This window comes from Panthera onca, chromosome X (assembly GCF_046562875.1).
Source record: "Panthera onca isolate mPanOnc1 chromosome X, mPanOnc1 haplotype 2, whole genome shotgun sequence".
Taxonomy (NCBI): domain Eukaryota; kingdom Metazoa; phylum Chordata; class Mammalia; order Carnivora; family Felidae; genus Panthera; species Panthera onca.
The window spans coordinates 44,358,490-44,385,669 of record NC_138357.1 but is presented as its reverse complement, the minus strand read 5'-3'; the positions used below and the strand labels follow the sequence as shown (position 1 = coordinate 44,385,669).

The 27,180-nt window shown below is 36.8% G+C and overlaps 1 protein-coding gene across 1 annotated transcript in view; it reads left to right on the top strand.

The window, feature by feature from the left end:
• Positions 1-27,180, top strand: part of IL1RAPL2 (interleukin 1 receptor accessory protein like 2) — a 1,135,143-nt gene that overhangs the window by 65,692 nt on the left and 1,042,271 nt on the right. Inside the window, exon 2 of the mRNA XM_081792354.1 lies at positions 1,412-1,512. Coding sequence (XP_081648480.1) covers positions 1,431-1,512 — 82 coding nt within the window. The 5' untranslated portion in view covers positions 1,412-1,430. The remainder of the gene's footprint in view (positions 1-1,411; positions 1,513-27,180) is intronic.

Below are 27,180 nucleotides of genomic sequence, written 5' to 3'. Positions count from 1 at the left end.
TAAAGCCTCTGACAAGAATCATCTACCCAGTCCAATTTGAATCCTTGGTAATGTGCCAAATCCATTTCATGCTTCTTGGGACCAGAAATTTAGTATGTGATAGGGATTGGTAGAGATTAGTACTGGCCTCTTGTCATCTGAAATTCCCAACACACCATCCTTCCTCAAAGTTCTTTGTCACTGTTCCAGTAGTATGGGAGAAGTCCAGCATGTCATCTGGGAAAGGAAAACCTGTCTTTGTTATCAAAAGGTGACCTTCTCCTCTTTCTCAGTCTTCTTTGTTTATTGATAGAGAGAAGATGGGATGATAAAGAACTAGCTGCATTGGATAGTGAACAGGTGGGCTCAGACCCCAAACTGCAAGTTTTCTGAATTTAGGATGTCAGGTGGATATAAATTCTGAGGTAAATTCTGGGAATACACGATGCTTGATATCATCCTGTTACTCTCAAATTCTGGGTAAGGTTCTGCACCTTTAGGTACAAACCAATTATTCAAGAAACAAATCTTTACATGGAATTCTGGATCTTTAAAATGATATCCAGAGGGTGTTCTTGCTTTTCCACTCAGATTTGCTTCCACTCATTATTTTAGGGATCACTGTGCTTTCATTCTTATTGTCCCCTTTGCCATATTTATGTCTTGGGTTTATGATAAGCCCAGTATACCTCTGTGGTGCTTATATTCTGATTGTTAGAGGATCTCGATCCTATTTGAAACTTTTTACACTTATTTTTCGCTTTGGAACAGTTTCATTACAATTGTTTAAAGTTCAGTATTGTTAATTTTAAAATATTGTCAAAGTTGAGTAAAAACCCTTGTGATATAAATAAACAAAATAATTATAAGTGCTGATCAGTCTTATGAATAAAACAGCAGGGAGGTGAGTCAGAGAATGACAGAGTGAGACTTTAGGTAGTTGGAAAAAGTGTTTTTGTGTGACTGAAGACAATAGAATGTTAAGGAACCAACTGTGTGAAGAGTGGGGTGAAGTATACTAGGAGGAAGACAAAATGTAAAGACTACAAGAAGCAAATGACCTTGACACATTCCAGGGACAGATAAAATATTCATAGTGGCTGGAGCATAACCAACAAGGAGGAGAGTGTTGTCATATAAGATCAAAGAGGCAGCCAGGGCCCCACCTTTATGCCCTTAATGGCCTAATGGAAGGAGTTCAGATTTTACTCCAAATCCAATGGGAAGCCATTGAAAAGTTTTAAGCAGGGAACTTTGGCATGATTCAACTGTGTGCATTCATGTTTTCTTCCATTCGAATAAAACTAAAAACAAAGGTCACTAGAATGTCATTGTTTCTGTAATGTGTCCTTGAGATATGTGAAAATTTAGCTGCTAGTTTGTTGATGCCAAGATCTGTGACTCAATTTCATATTATTTTTTGACTTTTCAGCTACTGAAGAAAGTGAACAATGAAGCCACCATTTCTTTTGGCCCTTGTGGTCTCTTCTGTAGTCAGCACAAATTTGAGGATGGTATCAAAGAGAAATTCTGGTAAGTTGCTGGCAAATTATATTTGATCAAAAATGTGTAGTTTTTGTGACATCCAGAAAGCATCTGTGCCTTTAACTATGAATATCTTGAAACAGAAATGCTTGAACTTCAGCTATGTTGGAAGGTAGCCAAGATAAGAATGAGATTTTAGCCTACCACTGAGAAAATGTTGGTGAACTAGTGGAATTTTGTTCAACTTCAGTGGCAATTTACTCTCAGTGGACAATGAAATGTTAAGGGCCTACTTGGGGTTGGTTACATTTGCTAATGACTGTACACCTGGGAGCAAACATTTGTAACTGAAAATACAAGAAACTTAAAAAAATATATATATATCCTTTGCCTCTTAATTGAGTGTGCAGCACTACTGTTTAAATGAATTATTTTGACATGTAGCTTTATTTTTTGTTACATTTTCACATTTTTACTGAATCTCTAACAGGCAGAAGTTTAAAGCCTCCAAGTTAAGAAATATTAGCTAATTTCCTGAAGAGGAATTTCTTGAGAAGAAATATCTATTCATAGAACATGGTGGTCTGGCAGGCAACCATGCTTGTACTGAAAGATCAGCTGTCATCAGTAGATGTCCCAATCAGAGCTTAAACATTGTTTAAAAACACTTGAATATATATGTCTTTCAGTTTTTATTATATAGTCTAGCTATAATTACAAACCATGCATGAGATTTTAAGAATTGATTTTCTGTCTACAATCATCCCAGTAAGACATTGAAGAATGAATGTATTACTACATGGAAACAAAAGACTGTGAAGGGACTTTCTGCTGGCTTCTAATTCAGTTATTTCCTAGAATTAAATGTATGCTCTTTACTTTCTCATTAGGTATAAAACCCAGAAAATAAAGTGCATTTTTCAAAGCAATAAATGCTGGCTAGTGCTTGGCATTTGGTTAATGTTTGTTTTCTGAGGCAGGAATACTTGCTAATTGAAATAACTAAAGAACAGTATTGTTCTTCAATTGATATCATATTAATAAGTTTAGCATAAATGTGTCACAGGTTGTAAAATAGAGCACCACTACTGAAGTCCAAAGGATTCTGTAATGGTAAGGGCAGGGCAGTATATTAACTTTTTCTCCCCTTAAGACTTGTGTATTTAACACATTTTTGCATATTGTGAATCTTTTTCAGCTGTGTTTAATATTTTACCTAGAATATCTCTAACTTGGTATATTTTACGTGGCTGCCTTACCTTGCCTTAATCTTGAAGTCACATTTTCACTTTCAGTCTTGGTTCAGATTGATTGTTGCTAAAATAAAATACTCGGAAATATTACTTACTAGCAAAAGTAACCTCTTGGACCAGATTCCATGTTCTTCACTCTGCTGTGTCCTAATGTAGCAGAGTCTGAAAGCAAAGAAAAGGAATTGAGAGTTTAAAAAGACATCTATATTGATGAGGTCCCAATAGTTCATTTTTGCTCTCAATTCCCTTGCCTTTGGAGAAAGAATGAAATCTGGCCATTTGCAGCAACGTGGATGGAACTGGAAGGTATTATGCTAAGTGAAATAAGCCAGGCAGAAAAAGACTGATAACATATGTTTTTACTCATAATGTGGATTTGGAGAATCTTAACAGAAGACCATGGGGGAGGGGAAGGAGAAAAAATAAGTTACAGAGAGGGAGGGAGGCAAACCAGAAGAGACTCTTAAGGACTGAGAACAAATTAAGGGTAGGTGGGGGTGGGGGAGAGGGGAAAGTGGGTGATGGGCAGGGAGGAGGGCACTTGTTTGGATGAACCCTGGGTGTTGTATGGAAACCAATTTGATAAATTATATTTAAAAAAAACAGATAATTACAAAAAAAGACATCTATGTTATGGAAGTTTAATTCATGTAAAATCCAAACTAAGAAACAAAAACAAGTTGCTCTGTGTGTATGTATTCAGTTTTCTTTCCTTGGTTTGCTTATTATATTTATAAGGACAAAGATTGTTAACAATGTGTATACATAGAGGAAGTTCTCATTGACACACAGGTGCCCTTTAAATATTAACTTTTTTATGCTTTGCTCCTTTATTCTTTACTTAGCAAGTGTGAGTCCATTTGTGGCTTATGAGAGGTTCTTAGTTGTGTCTTCTTAATGTGGCCAAGTGATGCCATATTTGCAGTGAACTTTATTGAAGAAACATTACCCAAAAAGCTATTCCCCTTTGAGTGAATGCATTTGAATAATTTCAGTCTATGTTTCCCCATATATTTACCCTCAGCTACCTCATAGGACAATAGAAATTATAATTTTGGAACAAAACTTTTCCTACAGATCTGGGCAGTGGAGATGGTTTGAATGCAGTTAGTCTTTCTCTCATAAAATAAAAGCCTTCTTGCTTTTATTTGTGGTGCATATGGAGTAGGCAGGAAAGACTAATGGGTTTATGTTGTTGGTTTGTGCATGTCTGTGTATGGTGTTTTGTTTTTTTATTTCAAAATACAAAAACAAAAATCAAGCATGGGATAAATAAAAGACGTCCTAAGTTACCCATAGGTAATAAGAATGGGAGTACTTTGGAGCTGTTCTTTTCACTCTTTCTTTCTATTTAGGTACCTCATAACATCCTTCCCAGCCCCTACACTCATGATAATACTATTATTTTATGTAAAAAAATAGAATTATTTGCACTTTCATTATGATGGTCCTATTTGACCTTATTTTTTAAAGAACATCAAAGATTGCTTTGACAAATCTGTAGTACAAAATTTTGTTTCACGCAATCTGTGAGGTCCTTTGGCCTTGCCAGTTAAAGAGATCCAGATTTAAACTTGCATATTTGTTCTTCTTGGAATCACCAATGGAACTCAGAACTTTCATTTTTCCCCCTACTTCCCTTTTCCCAAGTGAAAAATGAATGATTGTGCCTTTCACTCATTAACATTAATAACTATTTAGTGTGAGATGTGAAGCCAATTATAATGATTTTTGTGCCATTCATTATAGACAGGGATCTCTTTCACTAATATCTCTTCAACTAATGCCAAAGGTTCTTTAATGCACAAGACACAGGACCAAGGGATAGAAGCTTCTTTTTATGTACTTGTCAATCAAGGGAAAAAAAAATAAAAGACTTAACTTTTTTTTTTTTTTTTTTTAATTTAGCTTGGGCACATATTGAAATGAACCTCCTAGTTTCTGGTATTACACAGTTTTTAAAAGCTGCAGCACAGGTTATGTTTCTAGGTAATACCTATTCACACTGGGCAAGTCCAAATATCAACTCTACATAGGTAAACAGAAAAAAATGGCTCTGAGGTTGCATTAGCATCTAATTTTAAGGACTGTAGCTGATTGATCAAGTGTAAGCTTGTCATCTTCACAGAATGCCCATGAGGTCCTTCAGCAATGGCATTCTCTAAATCTAAGACTAAATAAGGTCATTTAGAAAATCTACTCAATTAAAAATAGGTTTGCTTTACTTAAACGTGTCATTCTTTATGGCAGGGAATTGGCTAATATCTTGACAAAGTCTATTGGCAGAAATGCCCAGTGGAGGACACATGCATCAAAACTAATTTTTAATAGGATGGGTGGGAGAAAAACTCTCTCAGGAAGAGAACACCCAAGGACTTCTATATAGCTATTTCTTTTTACCTCAAAAATTATGTCCTCAGAATATACATGGTTTTTATTTTGGAGGGGGCATTAAACTCTCCCCTTTGCTTTTCTCTGACTTTTGCTGTTGTTGCTACAGGAAAATGTGAGCTGTGTTAGGCAGTTGTTGGCATTAGGCTCCCCCAGTCTGGATCTTCATATCAGGGAAGAAAGGAATAAGGAATAGGGTGACAAATTTGATGAGAAGTTATGTTTAATTCTGAATCCAAATTGGGTTATTTTGTGATCAGTACATTTGGAGAATGGCTACAACAAAGCAACTTCCCAATGATCTGGTGTTTCAAGGAAAATTGCAGAGTTATCAAAATATCTTAATCAACTACGAAAATGTAGACCCTAGGGGTAAGGAGGATGTGAAAGCCTGCTGGCACATAGTGGGTACTTATAGATACATTTTGGATCGACTTGAACATCCAATGCCATGAATGGTTTTACATAAGGCTTTGGCTTGTAGGTTTATAGAATTATGGAGTTTTATGATTGTTGATGAGAGAGTAGTAGTTTGTTTTCACTAAAAATTTTTTGGTTTTAGAATTTCTAGTCATATGATTGAGGAAGATCTTAAGGCAGAAATAGAGGTTATGTGAGTTTGCATTTCTACCCAAAGCTAGAAAGAGTATTTCAAACAACTTCCAAGTGTAAGTAAAATAACTTTCCCTGTGAAATTGATTGTTATATAATTAAAAATAAAATGAAATATCATGCTTCGAATTCTTAAAAAGGAGACAAAATGTTTTATTTTAAAATAGTGATTAGAAGTAATGTTGCTCTGAGGATATTCACATTGTACCTGTAACTTGGATTGCTAGAGTACCAGATTAGAAGTTAAAAGATAACAAGGTGTTAGTGAAATCTCATCTTCTAAATTTATGCTAATGAGCTAAGATCAAGGAGAAAAATACCTCCCTGTGATCTCTTCTGTACCTGATATGGATAACATGAGATTTGATACTTTTATCTCTTTAATTAGGGTGACTTCCATGGAGTAAACTGGATCTTGGAAGAAAGGAAAAGTGGTACTGGAAGGATTGACTTAGTTATTGGAGCTGGTATAGGAGTGGTATTAGTGTTGGGAGTATGGAACAAAGTTTCTATCAAGTAAGGAGTGGTCAGGGATGAGAGTGATAAGTCAGAAACAATGTGTGGCCAGAATGGACCTGAATGAAACACCCTTATTAAAGAAGTTGAAGGGCAAATAATTTTAGGATTTTTAGTCATTAAATTTTATATGGTCAAATGCATAGTCAGTCATGAAATACTTATTAAACTTTTACTATATGTGCAATATTACACTAATCTTGTGGTGGGGCAAGAGGGTAGGGAAAATAAAGCAAAACTCCCTTGTTGAATAATATTTACTCTCATTGGGATAAATGAATGGTTAAGCAAATTGTGTTAACCTGAGAGAGTGCTATGTAGCTATTAACATGATCACCATTTAGACTACATTCATATATAGAAATGTGAATATAAATAATAGTAAGCAAAAAAACCCAGTACACAATGATGTTAAAATATTCATTTACACTAATCAAAAATTAGAAAAGAATTTTGAATGATGTTTAGCACTTATAGATATATTTATAAATGATTTTTTTCTACAAGTCACTTAAATGTATAATAAAAATAAAAGATCTAATTAACTGGGAGGAAATACTTTTCCTCGGGATGCTTCACATATGAAACTTGGAGTAACAAAAGAGAATTTGATCCAGTATTAAACTTACACAGCAGGCCTCCAAAGCCAGGGGAGTCACAGAAGGACAGGATATATTGGACACTGTAGAAGATGAGAGGCTTGATGCAGGCCCTGACAGCATTTAGGACCAAGAGTGAGCTGGAATAAGGCAGGAGCACGTTAAAGGAAAAGAGCATAGTATGAGAGAAACAGATAGAAGATGGCAATGGATATGGCACATGCATGTAGGGAGAAGTGTAAGCCAGCAAATGGAGAATGGTTGAAGTTGGCTAAGTAAGATAAGTCACGCTAAAAGATAGTGTTCCTGAGTTCTGGTTACAGTAGTATAGATTAGTAGTAGATTTTATTTTTCAGTAGAATAACGATGAATGATGACTCTTGCAGTCATCTACAGGGATGACTACAAAGGGTAGCCAGATGAAAGAGAAGTCTAAAATAATCCCATGGGGGAAAACAGAACTTGACTTGGGAATTTTACTGTGAGACAGATAGGAGTTAGTTTCTTTTTATGTTTTTATCTTTATAATCTTGAAACATTTAAAACCTATAGAAAAGTTACAAGAATAGTACAATGGCCCCTCAATATACTCTTTACCTGTCTTCACCAGTTGTTAACATTTTGTTGCATGTTTTCTCTCCTCTCTCTCTTGCTCCCTGTTGCTCTTTTTTACCATTAGGTATAGTGTTAGCTATGAGTTTTTACAGGTAACTCTTTAAGAGATTAAGGAATTTCCTTTCTATTCCTACTTTGCTGAGATTTTTTTTATTGTGAATTGGTACTGAATTTTGTCACATGCTCTTTTTGCATCTATTGAGATGATGATGATTTTCTCCTTTATTGTGTTAATGTGGTGAATCAAATGAATTGATTTTCAAGTATTGAACCACTCTTACTATAATAGATAAGCCCTACTTAGTCATGATGTATTATTCATTTTATATATTGCTGTATTTATTTAAATTTTTTTTGGTTTTTGAGGATTTTTGCATCTGTGTTCATTAGTGATATTGTCTGTAATATTTTGGTAATGTTTTTATTAGGTTTTGGTATCAGAATTGTGTTTGCCTCATCTTAGGAAACATTGTTACCTCCTCTTTTCTGAATGGCATTATTGCTTCCTCAAAAGTTTGATAGTATTGACTATTTGTATTCTCTGGACTTGAAGTTCCATTTGTGGAAAGTTTTTGTTTATTTATTGATGCTTTGATTTCTTCAATAGGCACGGAGCCACTCAGATTTTCTCTTCCTTCTTAAGTCAGTTTTGGTAATTTGTGTTTTTGTAAAGGATTTATTCATTTCATCTAAGTTTTAAAATTTATTGACATGAGCCATTCATAATATTCATTTAATATCTTTCAAATCCCTATAAGATCTGTAATATTATCCCTGCTTTCATTCCTGATTTTTTTTCTTTTCTTTTCTTTTGATTAGTCTTGCTTGCTAAGGGTTTATTAAGTTCATTAATCTTGTGAAGGAATCAGTTTTTGACTTGGTTAATTATTCTTTGTTGCTTGTTTATTTAACTGTTCCTTGTCCATTCATTATTTTCTTTTTCTTATTTGGGGTTTAAGTTCTACTTCTTTTTGTAGTTTCTTAAGGTGGAAACTCAAATCACAGATCCTAAACCTTCCTTCTTTTCTAATAAAGGCATTTAAAGTTAAAAATGTCCCTCTAAGAGGGAGCCAAAACATAAGAGACTCTTAAAAACTGAGAACAAACTGAGGGTTGATGGGGGGTGGGAGGGAGGGGAGGGTGCGTGATGGGTATTGAGAAAGGCACCTGTTGGGATGAGCACTGGGTGTTGTATGGAAACCAATTTGACAATAATTTTCATATTAAGTAAGTAAGTAATTAAGTAAATAAATAAATAAGTCCCTCTAAGTACTGCCTTAGCTGTGAGCCCAAAATTTTAATCAATTTTATTTTCATTATTATGTAGTTCAAAACATTTTCTGATTTCCCTTGTAATTTATTCTTTGAACTGAAATTATTTAAAAGTGTGTTATGTAAGAGACTCTTAAATATGGAGAACAAACAGAGGGTTACTGGAGGAGTTGTGGGAGGGAAGATGGGCTAAATGGTAAGGGGCATTAAGGAATCTACTCCTGAAATCGTTGTTACTATATGCTAACCAACTTGGATGTAAATGTAAAAAAAATTAAATTAAAAATTATGTTAATTTCAAAATATTAAGGATCGTATAGCTATATTCTTTGTATTATTTCTAATTTAATTCCAATGTATGTATATCAGAGAATGTATCCTATAATATTTCAGTCTCTTGATATTTACTGAGATTTATTCCATGTCCCAGCATATGGCCTCTATTGATGAGTATTCCATATGCACTTGTGTATTATGCTATGAAGTGTTCTATGAATTTCAATCAGGTCAAGATGGCTGACAGTGTTTTTTCTGTCTTTTATATCCTTACTGATTTTATTGGATACTTGTACTATCAATTAGTGAGAGAGGGTTATTAGTATATCTCACTATAATTGTGGATTTGTCTCATTCTCCCTTTACCTTTGTCAACTTTACCTCATGAATTTTGATGCTCTTATTAGTTGGATACATATTTAGAATTATTTTGTCTTCCTGAAAAATTACCCTCCTTATCTCCTGTAATGCTATTTGTCTTGAATTTCACTTCGTCTGTGTTTAATAGAGTTGTGCTGACTTATGCTTACTGTTTTTATGTGTTTTATATATATTTTTGTTATCCTTTTACTCTCATTCTATTTGCAGCTTCAAATGTGAAATGCATATTTTATACACTCCATATTATTGAGTCTTTTTATCCAATCTAACATTGTTTATCTTTTAGATGAAGTGATTAGTCCATTTACAATGAATATAATTTTTGATATGTTTAAGTAACCATTTTCTATTTGTCTCTTCTAGTTTTTTTTAATTTTTTTAATTTTTATTTTACTAGTATTATTTTGAAATGTTTTATTTATTTTTGAGAGAGTGCAAGTGGGGGAGGAGCAGAGAGAGAGAGGGACAGAAGATCTGAAGCTGGCTCTGCATTGATAGCTGTGAGACCAATGTGGGGCTTGAATTCACAAACGTTGAGATCATGACCTGAGCTGAAGTCAGTCGCTCAACCAACTGAGCCACCTAGGTGCCCCTAGTTTTTTGTTACTGTTTTTACCTGTTGCTCTATTTATGTTTTATTTGGGGTTAGCTTAATAATCTTTAGTATTCCATTTTTATGTCCTCTATTGGCTTTATAACTATACCTTTTAAATATTTTTAGTGGGTACTTAAGATTGGTGGTCACAAACTATGGCTTGTGGGCCAAACCTACCCATTTCCTGTTTTTATAAAAAAAAATAATGGAACACAGTCACACTCCTTTATTTGCATATTGTCTATGGCTGCTTTGGTGCTATAATAGAGTTGAGCAGTTACTACAAAGACTGTGTGGCCAACAATGCTTAAAATATTTACTACGTGGCCCTTTACAGAAAAAATCTGCTATCCCCTGCTCTAGGGCTTACAATGAGCATCCTTAACTTTACAAAGTCTATTTAGAGTTAATATTGTACCACTACATACTTCACATGTGAAACATCATATTTGTTACTTTCCTCTTCTTGCTTATCACTTCATGCCTTATACTTCCCCCTTTGTACTTCACACATCATATTTCACACTTACATTTCTTACTTCCAGGTTCACAAATGTAATAGCCTTACAACAGTATAATTATATATTTGTAGTCCTTCATCCTTCATGGTATTGTTATGTATTTTACTTCAACATATATTATAAACACTTTCTTAAACTGCAATTATTTGCTCTAAATCATTAATTTTAATTTTCTAAGTAGTTATGAGAAATGAGAAACACAACTTAAACATTTATTCATGTATTTACCATTTCTAGTGCTTTTCTTTCCTTCTGGTCATTCCTTCTCAGTTTGTTGGACATTTTTTTTTTTTTTTACCTTTGGTCATAGTATAAGTATGCCAGAGATAAATTCAGCTTTTGTTTATATAAAAATGTATTTGTTTCACCTCATGTTTGAGGGCTATTTGCCCCAGATATAGAATGCAATGTTGAGAGTTTCCTTATCTACAGATGTCATTCCATTGTTTCCCAATCTGTATAGTTTCTCATGAGAAGCCAAGTGGACAGTCTTATCATGGTTGCCTTGTATGTAATGCCTTCTTTTTTCTCTGGCTGCTTTAAAGACTTTCTCTTTCTCTTTGGTTTTCAGAACCTTGACTATCATGTGTTTAGTCGTTTTCTTTGTATCGATCAGGCTTAGGTATAGCTAAAATTCTTGAACTTTTGAATTAAAGTTTCTCATCAAATTGGAGCAATGTTTATTATTTTTAGATATTTTCTGCCCCATTCTCAATCTCCTCCCTTCTGAAACTTCTATTGCATGAATGCTTGACTGCTTTATAATTATTCCTCAGATTCTGAGATTCTATTCATATTGCTTCAGTTATTTTTTCTATACTTTTCAGATTGGAAAGTTTTTACTGATCTGTCTTCCAGATCACTGATTCTTTTTTAAAGATTTTAAAAAATATTTATTTATTTATTGAGAGAGAGAGAGAGAGAGCGCATGAATGTGAGCAGGGGAGGGGCAGAGAGGAGGGAGACCCAGAATCTGAAGCAGGCTTCAGGCTCTGAGCTGTCAGCACAGAGCCCAAAGCGGGGCTTGAACTCACAAACTGTGAGATCATGACCTGAGCTGAAGTTGGACACTTACTCCACTGAGCCATCCAGGCACCCCAAGATCACTGATTTTTTATTCTGCTATCTGCTAAAGCCCATACAGTGAAATTTTTATTTCAGTTTCTATACTTTTCAGTTTTAGAAATTTCCCTTTGCATCCTTTTATAGGTTCCATTTCTCTGTTGATACTTATAATCTGATAACTCATTGAGGCCATATGTTTCTTTATGTCTTTAAGAATATTTTGTTAGTTCTTTGGGCATATTTATTATAGCTACCTTAAAGTCTTTATCTGTTAAATCCAATGTCTGGGCCATCTCAAGAGTGTTTTTTTTTTTTTTATAATTCTTTTTTTTTCATTGATGTAGGTTACTTTTTTTCCATGTCAAGTTATTTTTTTTAATTGAGTACTGAAATTTGTTGGTAATACATTGTCATGATACTAGATTATTTTATGTTCTTCTAAAGGGTAGTGTGTTATAGCAACAGTTCAACTACTAATCTTGAACTTTTGGTGTTTAGTTTTATCCTTTCTTAGAATAGATCTATGGAAAACCCAAGGTATGCCTCAATCACCTATGACTTGGTGGGATTCAACCTCTAATCTTTTTCTCCCTTGTGGATTTTGTCAGAGCTTGGTTTTAGGCTTCATTAGGGAGAATCTAGAGTAGACTGTATTTTATGACATAGTTCTTTCTTATAAATCAGGAACTTTCTGGAGTCTCAACTGAAAGACCAGGTGTTAACAAAGTGTTTCCTAGTACTCTTTGTCCTCTAATATCACTGTTCTATTATTAACTGTATAATGGTCACTCTCTGATGATAAACCTTTGGGAGACATGTTTTGTTCATGTTAGCCCAGTCTTCAGTCAGGGGCTCATAGAGAACCTCCATACAGATTTCATGGGCTCCCCTTTGTGAAGCTCTCTCCTTTTACTGAAGGTTTCAGCCATTTTAGCTGCTCTGATATCTGTAACTTCAGCTCAACAAGACATCTGGTCTCTTGTTAGAATTTGCATTCACTGTGACATAGTTGGGGAATTGTCCTCAAGTGGAGAGCTGGGTTGACTGTTGGGCTCACTGCATGAGTTTCATTCTCCACGCCCCGCCCCTGCCACTGAGATCACTGAGATCACAGTCTTGCACCACCTGAGAATAGTTGCTTCATATATTTTGTCCACTTTTATCATTACATTCTATGGGAGAGCTAGTCTGGTTCCAGTTATTTCATCATAGCCTGAAGTAAAAGTTTTCTTGTTATCTTTTGATACCCCATCATTCTTTGAGCACTTCCTTGCTTTCTGTCATAAAGATGCTCCAGGCTTACCTTTCATACTTTCACTGTCCCAGCACTAGAAATAGCAATTTTTCCTGATTCTTTCTAGTGGAAAATGCTATTTAGAAATCATTTTTTAAAACTGTGATTTAATTTGGATACTTCTGATTCAAATCCAACATGACAGGGTTCTTCACCTTTACCCATTCCACATTTTTATCTTTTTTTCTCACAGTGGAAATCTAATTCCCATCAACGTCGATATACTTACTTAATTATTTTATCCTATAATTCATGCAAAATAGTTTCTGAACTACTGTACCAAAACTAGTATCAATAACAAACCTACTAAAAAGTACAAGATAGTTTACAATTCTTTTTGTCCTTTGAACTAATCCTACTAAATCTGTATATTCAGAGTGTTGTGTTTAAAATTTACTTGAGTTAATTAATTTTCTCTGTGGTTATGCTATTAATTCAATGGATAAGTTAATTTGTGTCTTACTTGATTTGCTTTTTTATCCTTTTTGATTAAATTTTATTTCCAAAAGCATAAAACATATAATTGAAAATTCAAAATTATATAAAGAGAAATTCATCAAAGAAATCTCATTTGCATAACTTTTTATTCTACCTTGTCTCACATATCTACTATTTATAATCAATTTCTTTAGTTTCTGGTATTTCTCTTTTCACAAGTCAATATGTGTATTTTGTTTCCCCTTATTTCATACTTAAAATGTAGCAAAACTTAACTATTTGCTTTTTATGCTCCTTGTTTGTTTCACATATTGTATCTTGGAAATCAAGTAGTAAGATTGTTTTAATATTTTTCTCATTGTAATAATATATTACGCTTAATAAACGTTCAAACAATATCAAAATAGAATATTCTCTTATGATTTCATTTTCAGAGATAACCCATTGCATTTCATATAGATTCCCCCAGATAGTTTCTTTGTGTGTGTGTGTGTGTGTGTGTGTGTGTGTGTGTGTGTGTGTGGTGTGTGTGTGTGTGTGTGTATGACGTATATAGGTTAAATCATGTAATTTTCAAACTTAGAATCATACTGTATTCTTCAACTTTATTTGTCCCTTAACATGATATTATAACCTCTAATCCTTGGCAATACCTTTGTAACTTAAACTTTTAAATACAATGTAGTTTTTCAATTGTGTGGATTTATTATAAATTTAAACCTGTGCTTTATTTATGCAGGTTATGGTTTTATCTGTAGGTTTTTGCTATTCCAAAACAATGCTGCAAAGGACATCTTATTACATATATCGTAGTGTATTAGAAAAGCTTTTTTTTTGTAGAATAGATTCCTACAAGTGGAAATATCACATACAATTTTTATTTAAAAACTTAAAAGATGCTGACAAATTGCCCACCAATGTCACTCTACCAAATCTGTATTTCTACCAACAGAATATCAGAATTCCTCTCTCAATATACATTTACTAACTATAATTGTCAATTAAACAATTTTTGACAATCTAAATCCAAATGAAAAAAATTTCATTGCTTACTAAAATCCCCATGTTGACTATGATGTGTATGTTCCTCAGAAGAGTGTGTGTGTGTGTGTGTGTGTGTGTGTGTGCCCGCGCACACGAGGGGCGGGGGGAGGGAGGGAGATATTAAAATCAGCAGCAAAGAAATACATTTGGTTAAATCTCTGACCATTCTATTAAGTTGGGCAACAAAGGATGGTGAAGGAAAATGTGAGTTAAGACCTAAATTCATTATTTGGGTTGCTATACAACATCAGCAACATCTGATATAATTGAAATATTGAAGTCTTTTTTGACACTGGTCCTTCTAAATGAAAATATAGTTTCATGTGGATAATTAAACTAATTAAAATACTTAATAATTTAAATGCTGGAAAGTCTGAAAACAGCTCCATATGGGGATCTTATACAGCTCTGTAGTATGATCCAAATACACAAGTTACCAAGCTTGGTATCATGTTGGATTTGTTACTATCCATAAAGGGGGAGAATGTGAGAGAAGTAAGAGTAAATTGAGCATTCTATTAATTTTTATGTTAGGATTTAGCCCATCCAGAAGAACAGCCAAGAACTGCAGTGAATGGGCTTTTTTCTATTCTGTTGTTTTGGAATGAAAGGATAGTGTATCTGCCAGAGTGGAGGGAAGCTTTGAATGCCTATCATTTCTGCTAGGTTAGTTTCTATCATAACCCCACTCACGTAGGCATGTCAGGCTAAAGTGCATCCCTTGTGGCTCTGTTGACTTCTACAGGTGTAATTTGCCCTAAATGAAATATGTATTCTGTAAAAGTATACCATTACTTCCTATTGTAGTGTGGTCCCTGGGGAAATCTGTTATCCAGAGATTTCTTAAAATATGCATGACACCCCTAGTCCATTAGAGGAATACTGAATATGCAGATTTAAACTTTTGCTAATATTCTGATTCTTGCCCTATTTTTGCTTCCATATATTTATCTAAAACTATCACAGAGAAGCATGACACTTTGTGAGGATTGCACCAGAACTGTTCAGTTTAAAAGATATGCCTTGAAATTTGATGACCTTCCCCCAGGCTAAGAAAAGTCCAGCCTTGCTTTTCTCTGTGGGTGTGACTTAGGAGAGCTGTATTGTAAGTGTATTCTCCCTAAAAGGTTACAGACAAGAAATACATGGTTTTAAGAGGCACCCATAAACTCTTCAGATGAATGACGTGTATTTGGCATCATTGCTTTGTGGACAAATGAGACAGTGGTTGCCTGGAACTAAATTATGCTAAGGAATATTGTAGAAATGTGGTATTTATTAATTCACCAAATATGCAAAACGACTGTGTAAAAAAATACTGTGCAGCTACCTTTAGGTGATCAGAAATGGATAAGGCATGCAATTTGCCCCCAAGGAATTCATTAAATCATAGGGGAAGGGATAAATTAACATGTGTAGTGCTACTATATGCCAGGCACTTTACATACATTGTTTCTTCATACAAAGGCACTGAGGTAGTAGGTCCCACTCTTGTTTTGTTTTAAATATTTGTATAACTGAGGCTTAGAGTGGCTAAATGGCCACTTTTATATAGCAAGTAAAGGGAAGAACCAGGATTTAAACCCAGATTTATCTTGGTCCAGTGTCCTTCTCTTAAATTCTCTGCCATTCTGCCCCTTTGGGCACTGTTATCCTCATTTTAGAGATGAGAAACCTGAAACTCAGGGTGGGTAAGTTTATCTGAGGTCCCCAGCTATTAAATGGGAAACCCAGGTTTTGGACCATGAACTACTTCCAAAGATTATGCTCTTTCACTACACCATGGATATGTTTTATTTACAACTCTTATAAAAGGTATAAAAAGTAAGTACCAAAAAAGAGGTACAGATGAAAGAATCTATTTCCAGCTGGGAATGAGGGTGATTAGGGAAGGCTTCATGGGAGAGGTGTCATTTGAAATTGACTATAAAGACTGGGTTGGGGATAGTGATGGGGGTGATATTCTTAGCAGAGAGAACAGCAGGAGCAAATGTATGGATGCTTAAAGTGCAGGCTATTTTTGAGTACTAAATAGCCCAGATTGGCAGGAGCATAGTATAAGATCCGACTAGTTGAGGAGACATATTTGCACAGAAACAAGAGCTAGACAGATGGTGTCTTGAGTGTATATCCAGTTTTCAAAATTATAGGAAATATATTGAGAGTCTAGAAATGAAATATAGATTGAATTGCTTCAATTGGAAGACAAAGGGCAAGGTTGAGGGGACATTCTAGTCTTGGGCTTCTAGTGTTTCTGTTCACATGCTTTCCATTTGCTCTAATAAGGTTCAATCAGCTTTATTTTCAATTATGAAAATGTCTTTGAATAAAAGAAATTACTGAATAAGGCGTCGTCCTCAATTATAAATCAAAATGAAGTTTGTGTTCTTCAATCTTCACCCTCAGGGAATTAATGATGAAACAACAACAATAACAACAGCAACAACAACAAAAAAGAAAGGAACTTCTTTCTGGTCTTAGCATTACCAGCAGGTGGCACTGTAATACATTCCTTCTATAGCTCTAAAGTAGCAGTTTACCATCATGTGGCTGTCTTAGGAGTCTGACATGAGAAGGAATAACAGCTTTTATAGTTTCTGTACCGGTGATTGGGCTGATCTTTGCACATATGCAATAAGTTTCCCCTACCTGATTTTCTAGTTTGTGAGAGCTAGTCTGCTTAGATGATCACAGAACCACCTCTGGATCTTTCCATTTTTCCCAAAGCAGGTGACTCTGAGGCATAGCTCTAGTTACCCTTCAAGCAGTCAAACAATTCCAATTGGAGGTTGAATAAAAGGTTACAGGAAGCAGATTTTACCTTTGGCACTCCCCCCAGCCACTCTGCCTTAATACTTTGCTTCTTTCTTGGGCATATAGCCGTTGCTAAGTCTGAAGAGTATTAAGAAGATTCAGTTTTCTTGACCTATCTCTCCCTCTCCCCTTTACTCAAAACTGTCCTGTTCTTTAATAGGCTATGACTAGTTCATTTTTAAACCAATCTAGGTTGGTACTTTGTGACACTACTGAGCATTTGATTCTGTTGGACATGACTTCCATTTTGACACTCTTCTCCTCTTGCTCAAGTGACACCATTTTATCTTGGATCTTTGTAGCCACTCTTTTTTAGTCTCCATTTTTACCTCATTTTCTTCTTACTGTCCTTACAAAGTTGTTTTTCACCAGTATTTTCTCCTCAATATGCCCTTTAAAAATCATCCTCTATTTTTTCTGAGTTTTCATTCCCTTGGTATTAACTATCCACTGTTAGTGTTTCTCAACACTGGTTACATAATAGAATCATCTAGGGAACTTTTAAAAGATACTCTTGGGGGCACCTGGGTGGCTCAGTTGGTTGAGCGTCTGACTTCTGCTCAGGCCTTGATCTCCTGAGCTAAAGCCCCACATTGGGCTCCCTGCTGTCAGTGCAGAGCCCACTTTAGATCCTCTGTCCCCCTCTCTGTCTGCCCCTCCCCCACTTGCAGTCTCTCAAAAATAAATTAAAAATATTAAAAAAAATACCCTTGTATAAGTCTCACCCCCTAGAGATACTGATTTATTTAGGTTGGAGTGAGGTCTGGGCTTCAGTATCTTTTTAAATTATATTTTAACTTTGAGGTGATTCTAATGTGCAGCCACAGATAAGACCCCCTGCCCCTTTGAGGCTTCTAGAATCTAGCAATACAGTCTTTCTGTGTCTTCTGAGATACATGAAGCATTTTCCTGTTAGACATCTTCATTTGGTTGTCCTGCTTTGAACTCATTCCAAACTGAATTTTTAATCTCCTTCCTTCAAATTCCACCCTTCCTATTGTATACCTTATCTTGGTTAAGATGGTTAAAATGTCTCATTCTTTTTGAGCCAGAATATATAGTGTCATCTCCAAATCTTTCATAATTTTCCATAGCTAGCAACCACCAAGTTCTAATTCTATTTCTAAAATATCTTCCAAATCTGCCTCCCCCAAAACCTCTTCATCCTACCTTCCATTGACCCAGTTCAGCCTTTCATCATTTCTTTCCTAAAGATTGTGCAATCCTCCTACCTGGTCTTCCTACCTTCAGCTTTCAGGCCCTTCTACACTCTCATACATTTTTTGAATAGTACTTGCAGATTTTTTTTTACTAGTTTGCTTGCTTTTAATTGTAGATATGACCATGCCTGCTCCTATGAAATAAAACTCCTTTGACTCCCTATTGCATACAGGATGAAGTTTAAATGCCTTGTGGCATACAATCTGTGGTATACAAGGTCTGTCTTAGTTTATTTATTAATTTGTTTATTCATTTAGTAATTAAACAGGCCACATGCCCCCCCCCAAACCATTTTGGGTTATTCATCATTAAAAAAAAAACCCAAAACCAAAATACAAAAACAAAATCCAAAAAACAAAATTATTCAGTTTCCCAGCTCTGAGCATTTGATCTTATGCTTTTCTTCACTTCTAAATCGCTTCCCACCTTCTTTGCCTTTTGATAATCTTACTCATCTTTGATGACCCATTTCAAATGTCATTTTCTCTGTGAAGCTTTCCCTGAATTGTCCCCACCCACCCAACTCTTACAGGCAGATTTAATTTTCCTTCCCCTGTGTTCCTATAGAATTTTGTTTATTCCTCAGTAATGGAACTGGTCATATTGTGATTTAGTTATTTGTATATCTATCTTTTTTCCACACACTTGTGAACTCTTCAAAGGCAAGAACTGTTTTGTTTGAAATTCTCTGTACCTGGAAGACTGCCTTGCACATAGTAGTTAATGTACAAATGTTTGTTAGGTGACTGAATAAATGCTTTTGAATTGCTGGCACACTAGCAGGCTTGAAGAACAGAGTGATTGAGATAGGAAGTCGCTGAGCAATCTTGTATTACCAAGTATTCCACTTCTCACAGTTCAGTATTAGGAGGATTACCAGTGCTATTGGAACCTTGTACATCTCCATCCTTATCTGCAGAGCCCACATTAGCATACACTTTATAGTTTATAGTCTTTCAATGTATAAACACCACACACTTCAACTTAATCTCCTCAATGTTCAGTGACAACCTATTTATGACTCAAGTGGTGTGAACTAGCTAAAGACAGAACATTGAAGAGCAAAATCTGGAGAGGGCTGGCTAATTGTTTTATTTATTTATTTTTTTTTTTTATTTTATTTTTTAATATATGAAATTTACTGTCTAATTGGTTTCCATACAACACCCAGTGCTCATCCCAAAAGGTGCCCTCCTCAATACCCATCACCCACCCTGCCCTCCCTCCCACCCTGCCCTCCCTCCCACCCCCCATCAATCCTCAGTTTGTTCTCAGTTTTTAACAGTCTCTAATGCTTTGGCTCTCTCCCACTCTAACCTCTTTTTTTTTTTTTTTTTTTTTTTCCTTCCCCTCCCCCATGGGTTTCTGTTATGTTTCTCAGGATCCACATAAGAGTGAAACCATATGGTATCTGTCTTTCTCTGTATGGCTTATTTCACTTAGCATCACACTCTCCAGTTCCATCCATGTTGCTACAAAAGGCCATATTTCATTTTTTCTCATTGCCACGTAGTATTCCATTGTGTATATAAACCACAATTTCTTTATCCATTCATCAGTTGATGGACATTTAGGCTCTTTCCATAATTTGGCTATTGTTCAAAGTGCTGCTATAAACATTGGGGTACAGGTGCCCCTATGCATCAGTACTCCTGTATCCCTTGGATAAATTCCTAGCAGTGCTATTGCTGGGTCATAGGGTAGGTCTATTTTTAATTTTCTGAGGAACCTCCACACTGCTTTCCAGAGCGGCTGCACCAATTTGCATTCCCACCAACAGTGCAAGAGGGTTCCTGTTTCTCCACATCCTCTCCAGCATCTATAGTCTCCTGATTTCTTCATTTTGGCCACTCTGACTGGCGTGAGGTGGTATCTGAGTGTGGTTTTGATTTGTATTTCCCTGATAAGGAGCGACGTTGAACATCTTTTCATGTGCCTGTTGGCCATCCGGATGTCTTCTTTAGAGAAGTATCTATTCATGTTTTCTGCCCATTTCTTCACTGGGTTATTTGTTTTTCGGGTGTGGAGTTTGATGAGCTCTTTATAGATTTTGGATACTAGCCCTTTGTCCGATGTGTCATTTGCAAATATCTTTTCCCATTCCGTTGGTTGCCTTTTAGTTTTGTTGGTTGTTTCCTTTGCTGTGCAGAAGCTTTTTATCTTCATAAGGTCCCAGTAATTCACTTTTGCTTTTAATTCCCTTGCCTTTGGGGATGTGCCGAGTAAGAGATTGCTACGGCTGAGGTCAGAGAGGTCTTTTCCTGCTTTCTCCTCTAAGGTTTTGATGGTTTCCTGTCTCACATTCAGGTCCTTTATCCATTTTGAGTTTATTTTTGTGAATGGTGTGAGAAAGTGGTCTAGTTTCAACCTTCTGCATGTTGCTGTCCAGTTCTCCCAGCACCATTTGTTAAATAGACTGTCTTTTTTCCATTGGATGTTCTTTCCTGCTTTGTCAAAGATGAGTTGGCCATACGTTTGTGGGTCTAGTTCTGGGGTTTCTATTCTATTCCATTGGTCTATGTGTCTGTTTTTATGCCAATACCATGCTGTCTTGATGATGACAGCTTTGTAGTAGAGGCTAAAGTCTGGGATTGTGATGCCTCCTGCTTTGGTCTTCTTCTTCAAAATTACTTTGGCTATTCGGGGCCTTTTGTGGTTCCATATGAATTTTAGGATTGCTTGTTCTAGTTTCGAGAAGAATGCTGGTGCAATTTTGATAGGGATTGCATTGAATGTGTAGATAGCTTTGGGTAGTATTGACATTTTGACAATATTTATTCTTCCAACCCATGAGCAGGGAATGTCTTTCCATTTCTTTATATCTTCTTCAATTACCTGCATAAGGTTTCTATAGTTTTCAGCATACAGATCTTTTACATCTTTGGTTAGATTTATTCCTAGGTATTTTATGCTTCTTGGTGCAATTGTGAATGGGATCAGTTTCTTCATTTGTCTTTCTGTTGCTTCATTGTTAGTGTATAAGAATGCAACTGATTTCTGCACATTGATTTTGTATCCTGCAACTTTGCTGAATTCATGTATCAGTTCTAGCAGACTTTTGGTGGAGTCTATCGGATTTTCCATGTATAATATCATGTCATCTGCAAAAAGCGAAAGCTTGACTTCATCTTTGCCAATTTTGATGCCTTTGATTTCCTTTTGTTGTCTGATTGCTGATGCTAGAACTTCCAGCACTATATTAAACAGCAGCGGTGACAGTGGGCATCCCTGTCGTGTTCCTGATCTCAGGGAAAAAGCTCTCAGTTTTTCCCCGTTGAGGATGATGTTAGCTGTGGGCTTTTCATAAATGGCCTTTATGATCTTTAAGTATGTTCCTTCTATCCCGACTTTCTCAAGGGTTTTTATTAAGAAAGGGTGCTGGATTTTGTCAAAGGCCTTTTCTGCATCGATTGACAGGATCATATGGTTCTTCTCTTTTTTTTTGTTAATGTGATGTATCACGTTGATCGATTTGCGAATGTTGAACCAGCCCTGCATCCCAGGAATGAATCCCACTTGATCATGGTGAATAATTCTTTTGATATGCTGTTGAATTCGATTTGCTAGTATCTTATTAAGAATTTTTGCATCCATATTCATCAGGGATATTGGCCTGTAGTTCTCTTTTTTTACTGGGTCTCTGTCTGGTTTAGGAATCAAAGTAATACTGGCTTCCTAGAATGAGTCTGGAAGTTTTCCTTCCCTTTCTATTTCTTGGAATAGCTTGAGAAGGATAGGTATTATCTCTGCTTTAAATGTCTGGTAGAACTCCCCTGGGAAGCCATCTGGTCCTGGACTCTTATTTGTTGGGAGATTTTTGATAACCGATTCCATTTCTTCGCTGGTTATGGGTCTGTTCAAGCTTTCTATTTCCTCCTGATTGAGTTTTGGAAGAGTGTGGGTGTTTAGAAATTTGTCCATTTCTTCCAGGTTGTCCAATTTGCTGGCATATAATTTTTCATAGTATTCCCTGATAATTGTTTGTATCTCTGAGGGATTGGTTGTAATCATTCCATTTTCATTCATGATTTTATCTATTTGGGTCATCTCCCTTTTCTTTCTGAGAAGCCTGGCTAGAGGTTTGTCAATTTTGTTTATTTTTTCAAAAAACCAACTCTTGGTTTCGTTGATCTTCTCTACAGTTTTTTTAGATTCTATATTGTTTATTTCTGCTCTGATCTTTATGATTTCTCTTCTTCTGCTGGGTTTAGGCTGCCTTTGCTGTTCTGCTTCTATTTCCTTTAGGTGTGCTGTTAGATTTTGTATTTGGGATTTTTCTTGTTTCTTGAGATAGGCCTGGATTGCAATGTATTTTCCTCTCAGGACTGCCTTCGCTGCATCCCAGAGCGTTTGGATTGTTGTATTTTCATTTTCGTTTGTTTCCATATATGTTTTAATTTCTTCTCTAATTGCCTGGTTGACCCACTCATTCGTTAGTAGGGTGTTCTTTAACCTCCATGCTTTTGGAGGTTTTCCAGACTTTTTCCTGTGGTTGATTTCAAGCTTCATAGCATTGTGGTCTGAAAGTATGCATGGTATGATTTCAATTCTTGTAAACTTATGAAGGGCTGTTTTGTGACCCAGTATATGATCTATCTTGGAGAATGTTCCATGTGCACTCGAGAAGAAAGTATATTCTGTTGCTTTGGGATGCAGAGTTCTAAATATATCTGTCAAGTCCATCTGATCCAATGTATCATTCAGGGCCCTTGTTTCTTTATTGACTGTGTGTCTAGATGATCTATCCATTTCTGTAAGTGGGGTGTTAAAGTCCCCTGCAATGACCACATTCTTATCAATGAGGTTGCTTATGTTTATGAGTAATTGTTTTATATATCTGGGGGCTCGGGTATTTGGCGCATAGACATTTATAATAGTTAGCTCTTCCTGGTGGATAGACCCTGTGATTATTATATAATGCCCTTCTTCATCTCTTGTTACAGCCTTTAATTTAAAGTCTAGTTTGTCTGATATAAGTATGGCTACTCCAGCTTTCTTTTGGCTTCCAGGAGCATGATAAATAGTTCTCCATCCCCTCACTCTCAATCTAAAGGTGTCCTCAGATCTAAAATGAGTCTCTTGTAGACAGCAAATAGATGGGTCTTGTTTTTTTATCCATTCTGATACCCTATGTCTTTTAGTTGGCGCATTTAATCCATTTACATTCAGTGTTATTATAGAAAGATATGGGTTTAGAGTCATTGTGATGTCTGTATGTTTTATGCTTGTAGTGATGTCTCTGGTACTTTGTCTCACAGGATCCCCCTTAGGATCTCTTGTAGGGCTGGTTTCGTGGTGACAAATTCCTTCAGTTTTTGTTTGTTTGGGAAGACCTTTATCTCTCCTTCTATTCTAAATGACAGACTTGCTGGATAAAGGATTCTCGGCTGCATATTTTTTCTGTTTAGCACACTGTAGATATCGTGCCAAGCCTTTCTGGCCTGCCAAGTTTCAAAGGAGAGATCAGTCACGAGTCTTATAGGTCTCCCTTTATATGTGAGGGCACGTTTATCCCTTGCTGCTTTCAGAATTTTCTCTTTATCCTTGTATTTTGCCAGTTTCACTATGATATGTCGTGCAGAAGATCGATTCAAGTTACGTCTGAAGGGAGTTCTCTGTGCCTCTTGGATTTCAATGCGTTTTTCCTTCCCCAGTTCAGGGAAGTTCTCAGCTATAATTTGTTCAAGTACCCCTTCAGCACCCTTCCCTCTCTCTTCCTCCTCTGGGATACCAATTATGCGTATATTATTTTTTTTTAGTGTATCACTTAGTTCTCTAATTTTCCCCTCATACTCCTGGATTTTTTTATCTCTCTTTCTTTCAGCTTCCTCTTTCTCCATAACTTTATCTTCTAGTTCACCTATTCTCTCCTCTGCCTCTTCAAGCCGAGCCATCGTGGATTCCATTTTGTTTTGCAATTCGTTTAAAGCGTTTTTCAACTCCTCGTGACTGTTCCTTAGTCCCTCGATCTTTGTGGCAAGAGATTCTCTGCTGTCCTGTATACTGTTTTCAAGCCCAGCGATTAATTTTATGACTATTATTCTAAATTCACTTTCTGTTATATTATTTAAATCCTTTTTGATCAGTTCATTAGCTGTTGTTATTTCCTGGAGATTCTTCTGAGGGGAATTCTTCCGTTTGGTCATTTTGGAGAGTCCCTGGAGTGGTGAGGACCTGCAGTGCACTTCCCCTGTGCTGTGGTGTATAACTGGAGTTAGTGGGCGGGGCCGCAGTCCGACCCGATGTCTGCCCCCAGCCCACTGCTGGGGCCACAGTCAGACTGGTGTGTGCCTTCTCTTCCCCTCTCCTAGGGGCGGGATTCACTGTGGGGTGGCGTGTCCCGTCTGGGCTACTTGCACACTGCCAGGCTTGTGTTGCTGGGGATCTGGCGTATTAGCTGGGGTGGGTAGGCAAGGTGCACGGGGGCTGGAGGGGCAGGCTTAGCTCGCTTCTCCTTAGGTGATCCACTTCAGGAGGGGCCCTGTGGCAGCGGGAGGGAGTCAGATCCGCTGCCGGAGGTTTGGCTCCGCAGAAGCACAGAGTTGGGTGTTTGCGCGGAGCGAGCAAGTTCCCTGGCAGGAACTGGTTCCCTTTGGGAATTTTGGCTGGGGGATGGGCGGGGGAGATGGCGCTGGCGCCTTTGTTCCCCGCCAAGCTGAGCTCTGCCGTCCAGGGGCTCAGCAGCTCTCCCTCCCTTTGTCCTCCAGCCTTCCCGCTTTCCGCGCAGAGCTGTTAACTTATGACCTCCCAGACGCTAAGTCGCGCTTGCTGTGGGAACACAGTCTGTCCGGCCCCTCCGCTTTTGCCAGCCAGACTCGGGGGCTCCGCTTGGCCGGCGAGCCGCCCCTCCGCCCCGGCTCCCTCCCGCCAGTCCGTGGAGCGCGCACAGCCTCGCCGCCCTTCCTACCCTCTTCCGTGGGCCTCTAGTCTGCGCTTGACTCCGGAGACTCCCTTCTGCTAATCCTCTGGCGGTTTTCTGGGTTCTTTAGGCAGGTGTAGGTGGAATCTAAGTGATCGGCAGGACGCGCTGTGAGCCCCGTGTCCTCCTACGCCGCCATCTTCCGGCACTCCCTACTCGTTCTCCATTGTTTTATTTTTTTAAGAGAAAATACAATTCATGTAGCCTGCAATTACAAAAAGCCTCAAAACACGCTGTGTAAATGAAGAGCCAAAGTCTCTTTCTGCAATATACGCCATGGGAACCCATATTTAAACTTATGCCTTTGCTGCAAAATAATAGACAAAACAACAGTAATGGCAGAACTGGGAATGAGCAGGTTTTAAACCTTGTAGTGCAAATATTTTTGACAGTGTTTTTTACTCCTTATACAGCATACCCAGTGGAATGACAATATAAAGGAACTAGATCCCCAATTGTTAAGAGAGTAGGAGCACCTGATTTTATCAACATGCTGCTACATCTACCAGGTCTAAGTTAGCCTTTTATTGAGTCTCTGCATTTTATCCTTCCTTTTTATTTTTGTTCAAAGTAAAGTCTTCTAGCTCCTTGAGGTCTTCCTCAGTCACTCTCTAATTTCTCCTTTGATATCAGAGCCCAGACCTCTTGTACTTCTTTTCATTTTATTTAATCCCTAGGTGTCATTGTTAAATCCTTTGTGTTTCACCTAACTGCTGCTTGGCCAAAGCTATTGCTACTGATTTTAGCCTGCTCTTTACTTAGAATTAATTCTGTTTTCTTAAAGAGCTGACCAGTTAGTGAGCAGATATCTAGAATCTGATCATGAGTTCAAGAAATCTACCTTAGATCCAAATTATAACTTGAATGAGATAAAAATGAAAACTGCATACCAAAAGGGGCCCTTAGGACATAATTAAAAAAAAAATCCACTACCCAGTTATGTGCCTTAGTCCTTCCTTTTCTAGTTGTACCTTTTAATTCAGGAGCAGATCCCCTGAATGGCACCAAAATGTGGTTCACCAGCTCATCCTGCTGATTAGAAAAGTAGACAGGAAATATGTCGTTTGTGGTGAATATCATGACCAGGAAGTTAGAACAAAAACATCTTTAAAGTTATTGACAATTTGTTGCTAAAATGACATTTGTTTTTCTGTCTAAAGAGAGCCTTTCTATTTCCTCTTAGAAGGTTTGAACCCAGACTCCAATGTTTTGTGACCCAGGATATTAGGTTTACCTCTCTCACATATAAAGGGAAGAGAATGAACAGCTCCATGTTCTGGGAAATCTCACCTTTCTCTTTTCTAATGTGGTTTTAGGACTTTTACTTTTGTACTTTTATGCACTGAATTATAAGATAGGGCATATCATACCCTCTGACCTCTCAAGAGTTTTATTAGAAGGGACTTGTATTAGTCTTCTTAGATGTTCCCCTTGCATTTACTGGCTGCCCTTTTTGTTGCTCTTTATTAAGATCTTTGTCTGCCATTTTCACATTCATTATTTATGCTGTTTTCAGTGTCCATTTGGGAAGGTGGTAAGATTTTTTTTTTTTGAGAAACTGGAGGATGGATCTTTTGCATTACTTTGCATAAATTAACATGTTGATTGTATATAAACCCATAGGTTCTGGGTTAATTTACATAAACCTGGCTTTCAGGAAGGTAAAGATCTTGTCAAAGAAAATGAAATAAATCAAGATAGCTGAAACCAAGTATGTTCAAGTTATCAGAAAATGGGGTGGACAAACAAGAGTTGTAAGGTAGAGACTCTTTATAGTTATACTTTACTCACAAAGTCTTCATGTAGTAAGGAACCAGAGAGGTTATCTAATCCAGGCTCCCACTGGTATAGAAATTCTTTCTAGAGCACACCACACAGGTGATGGTCTAG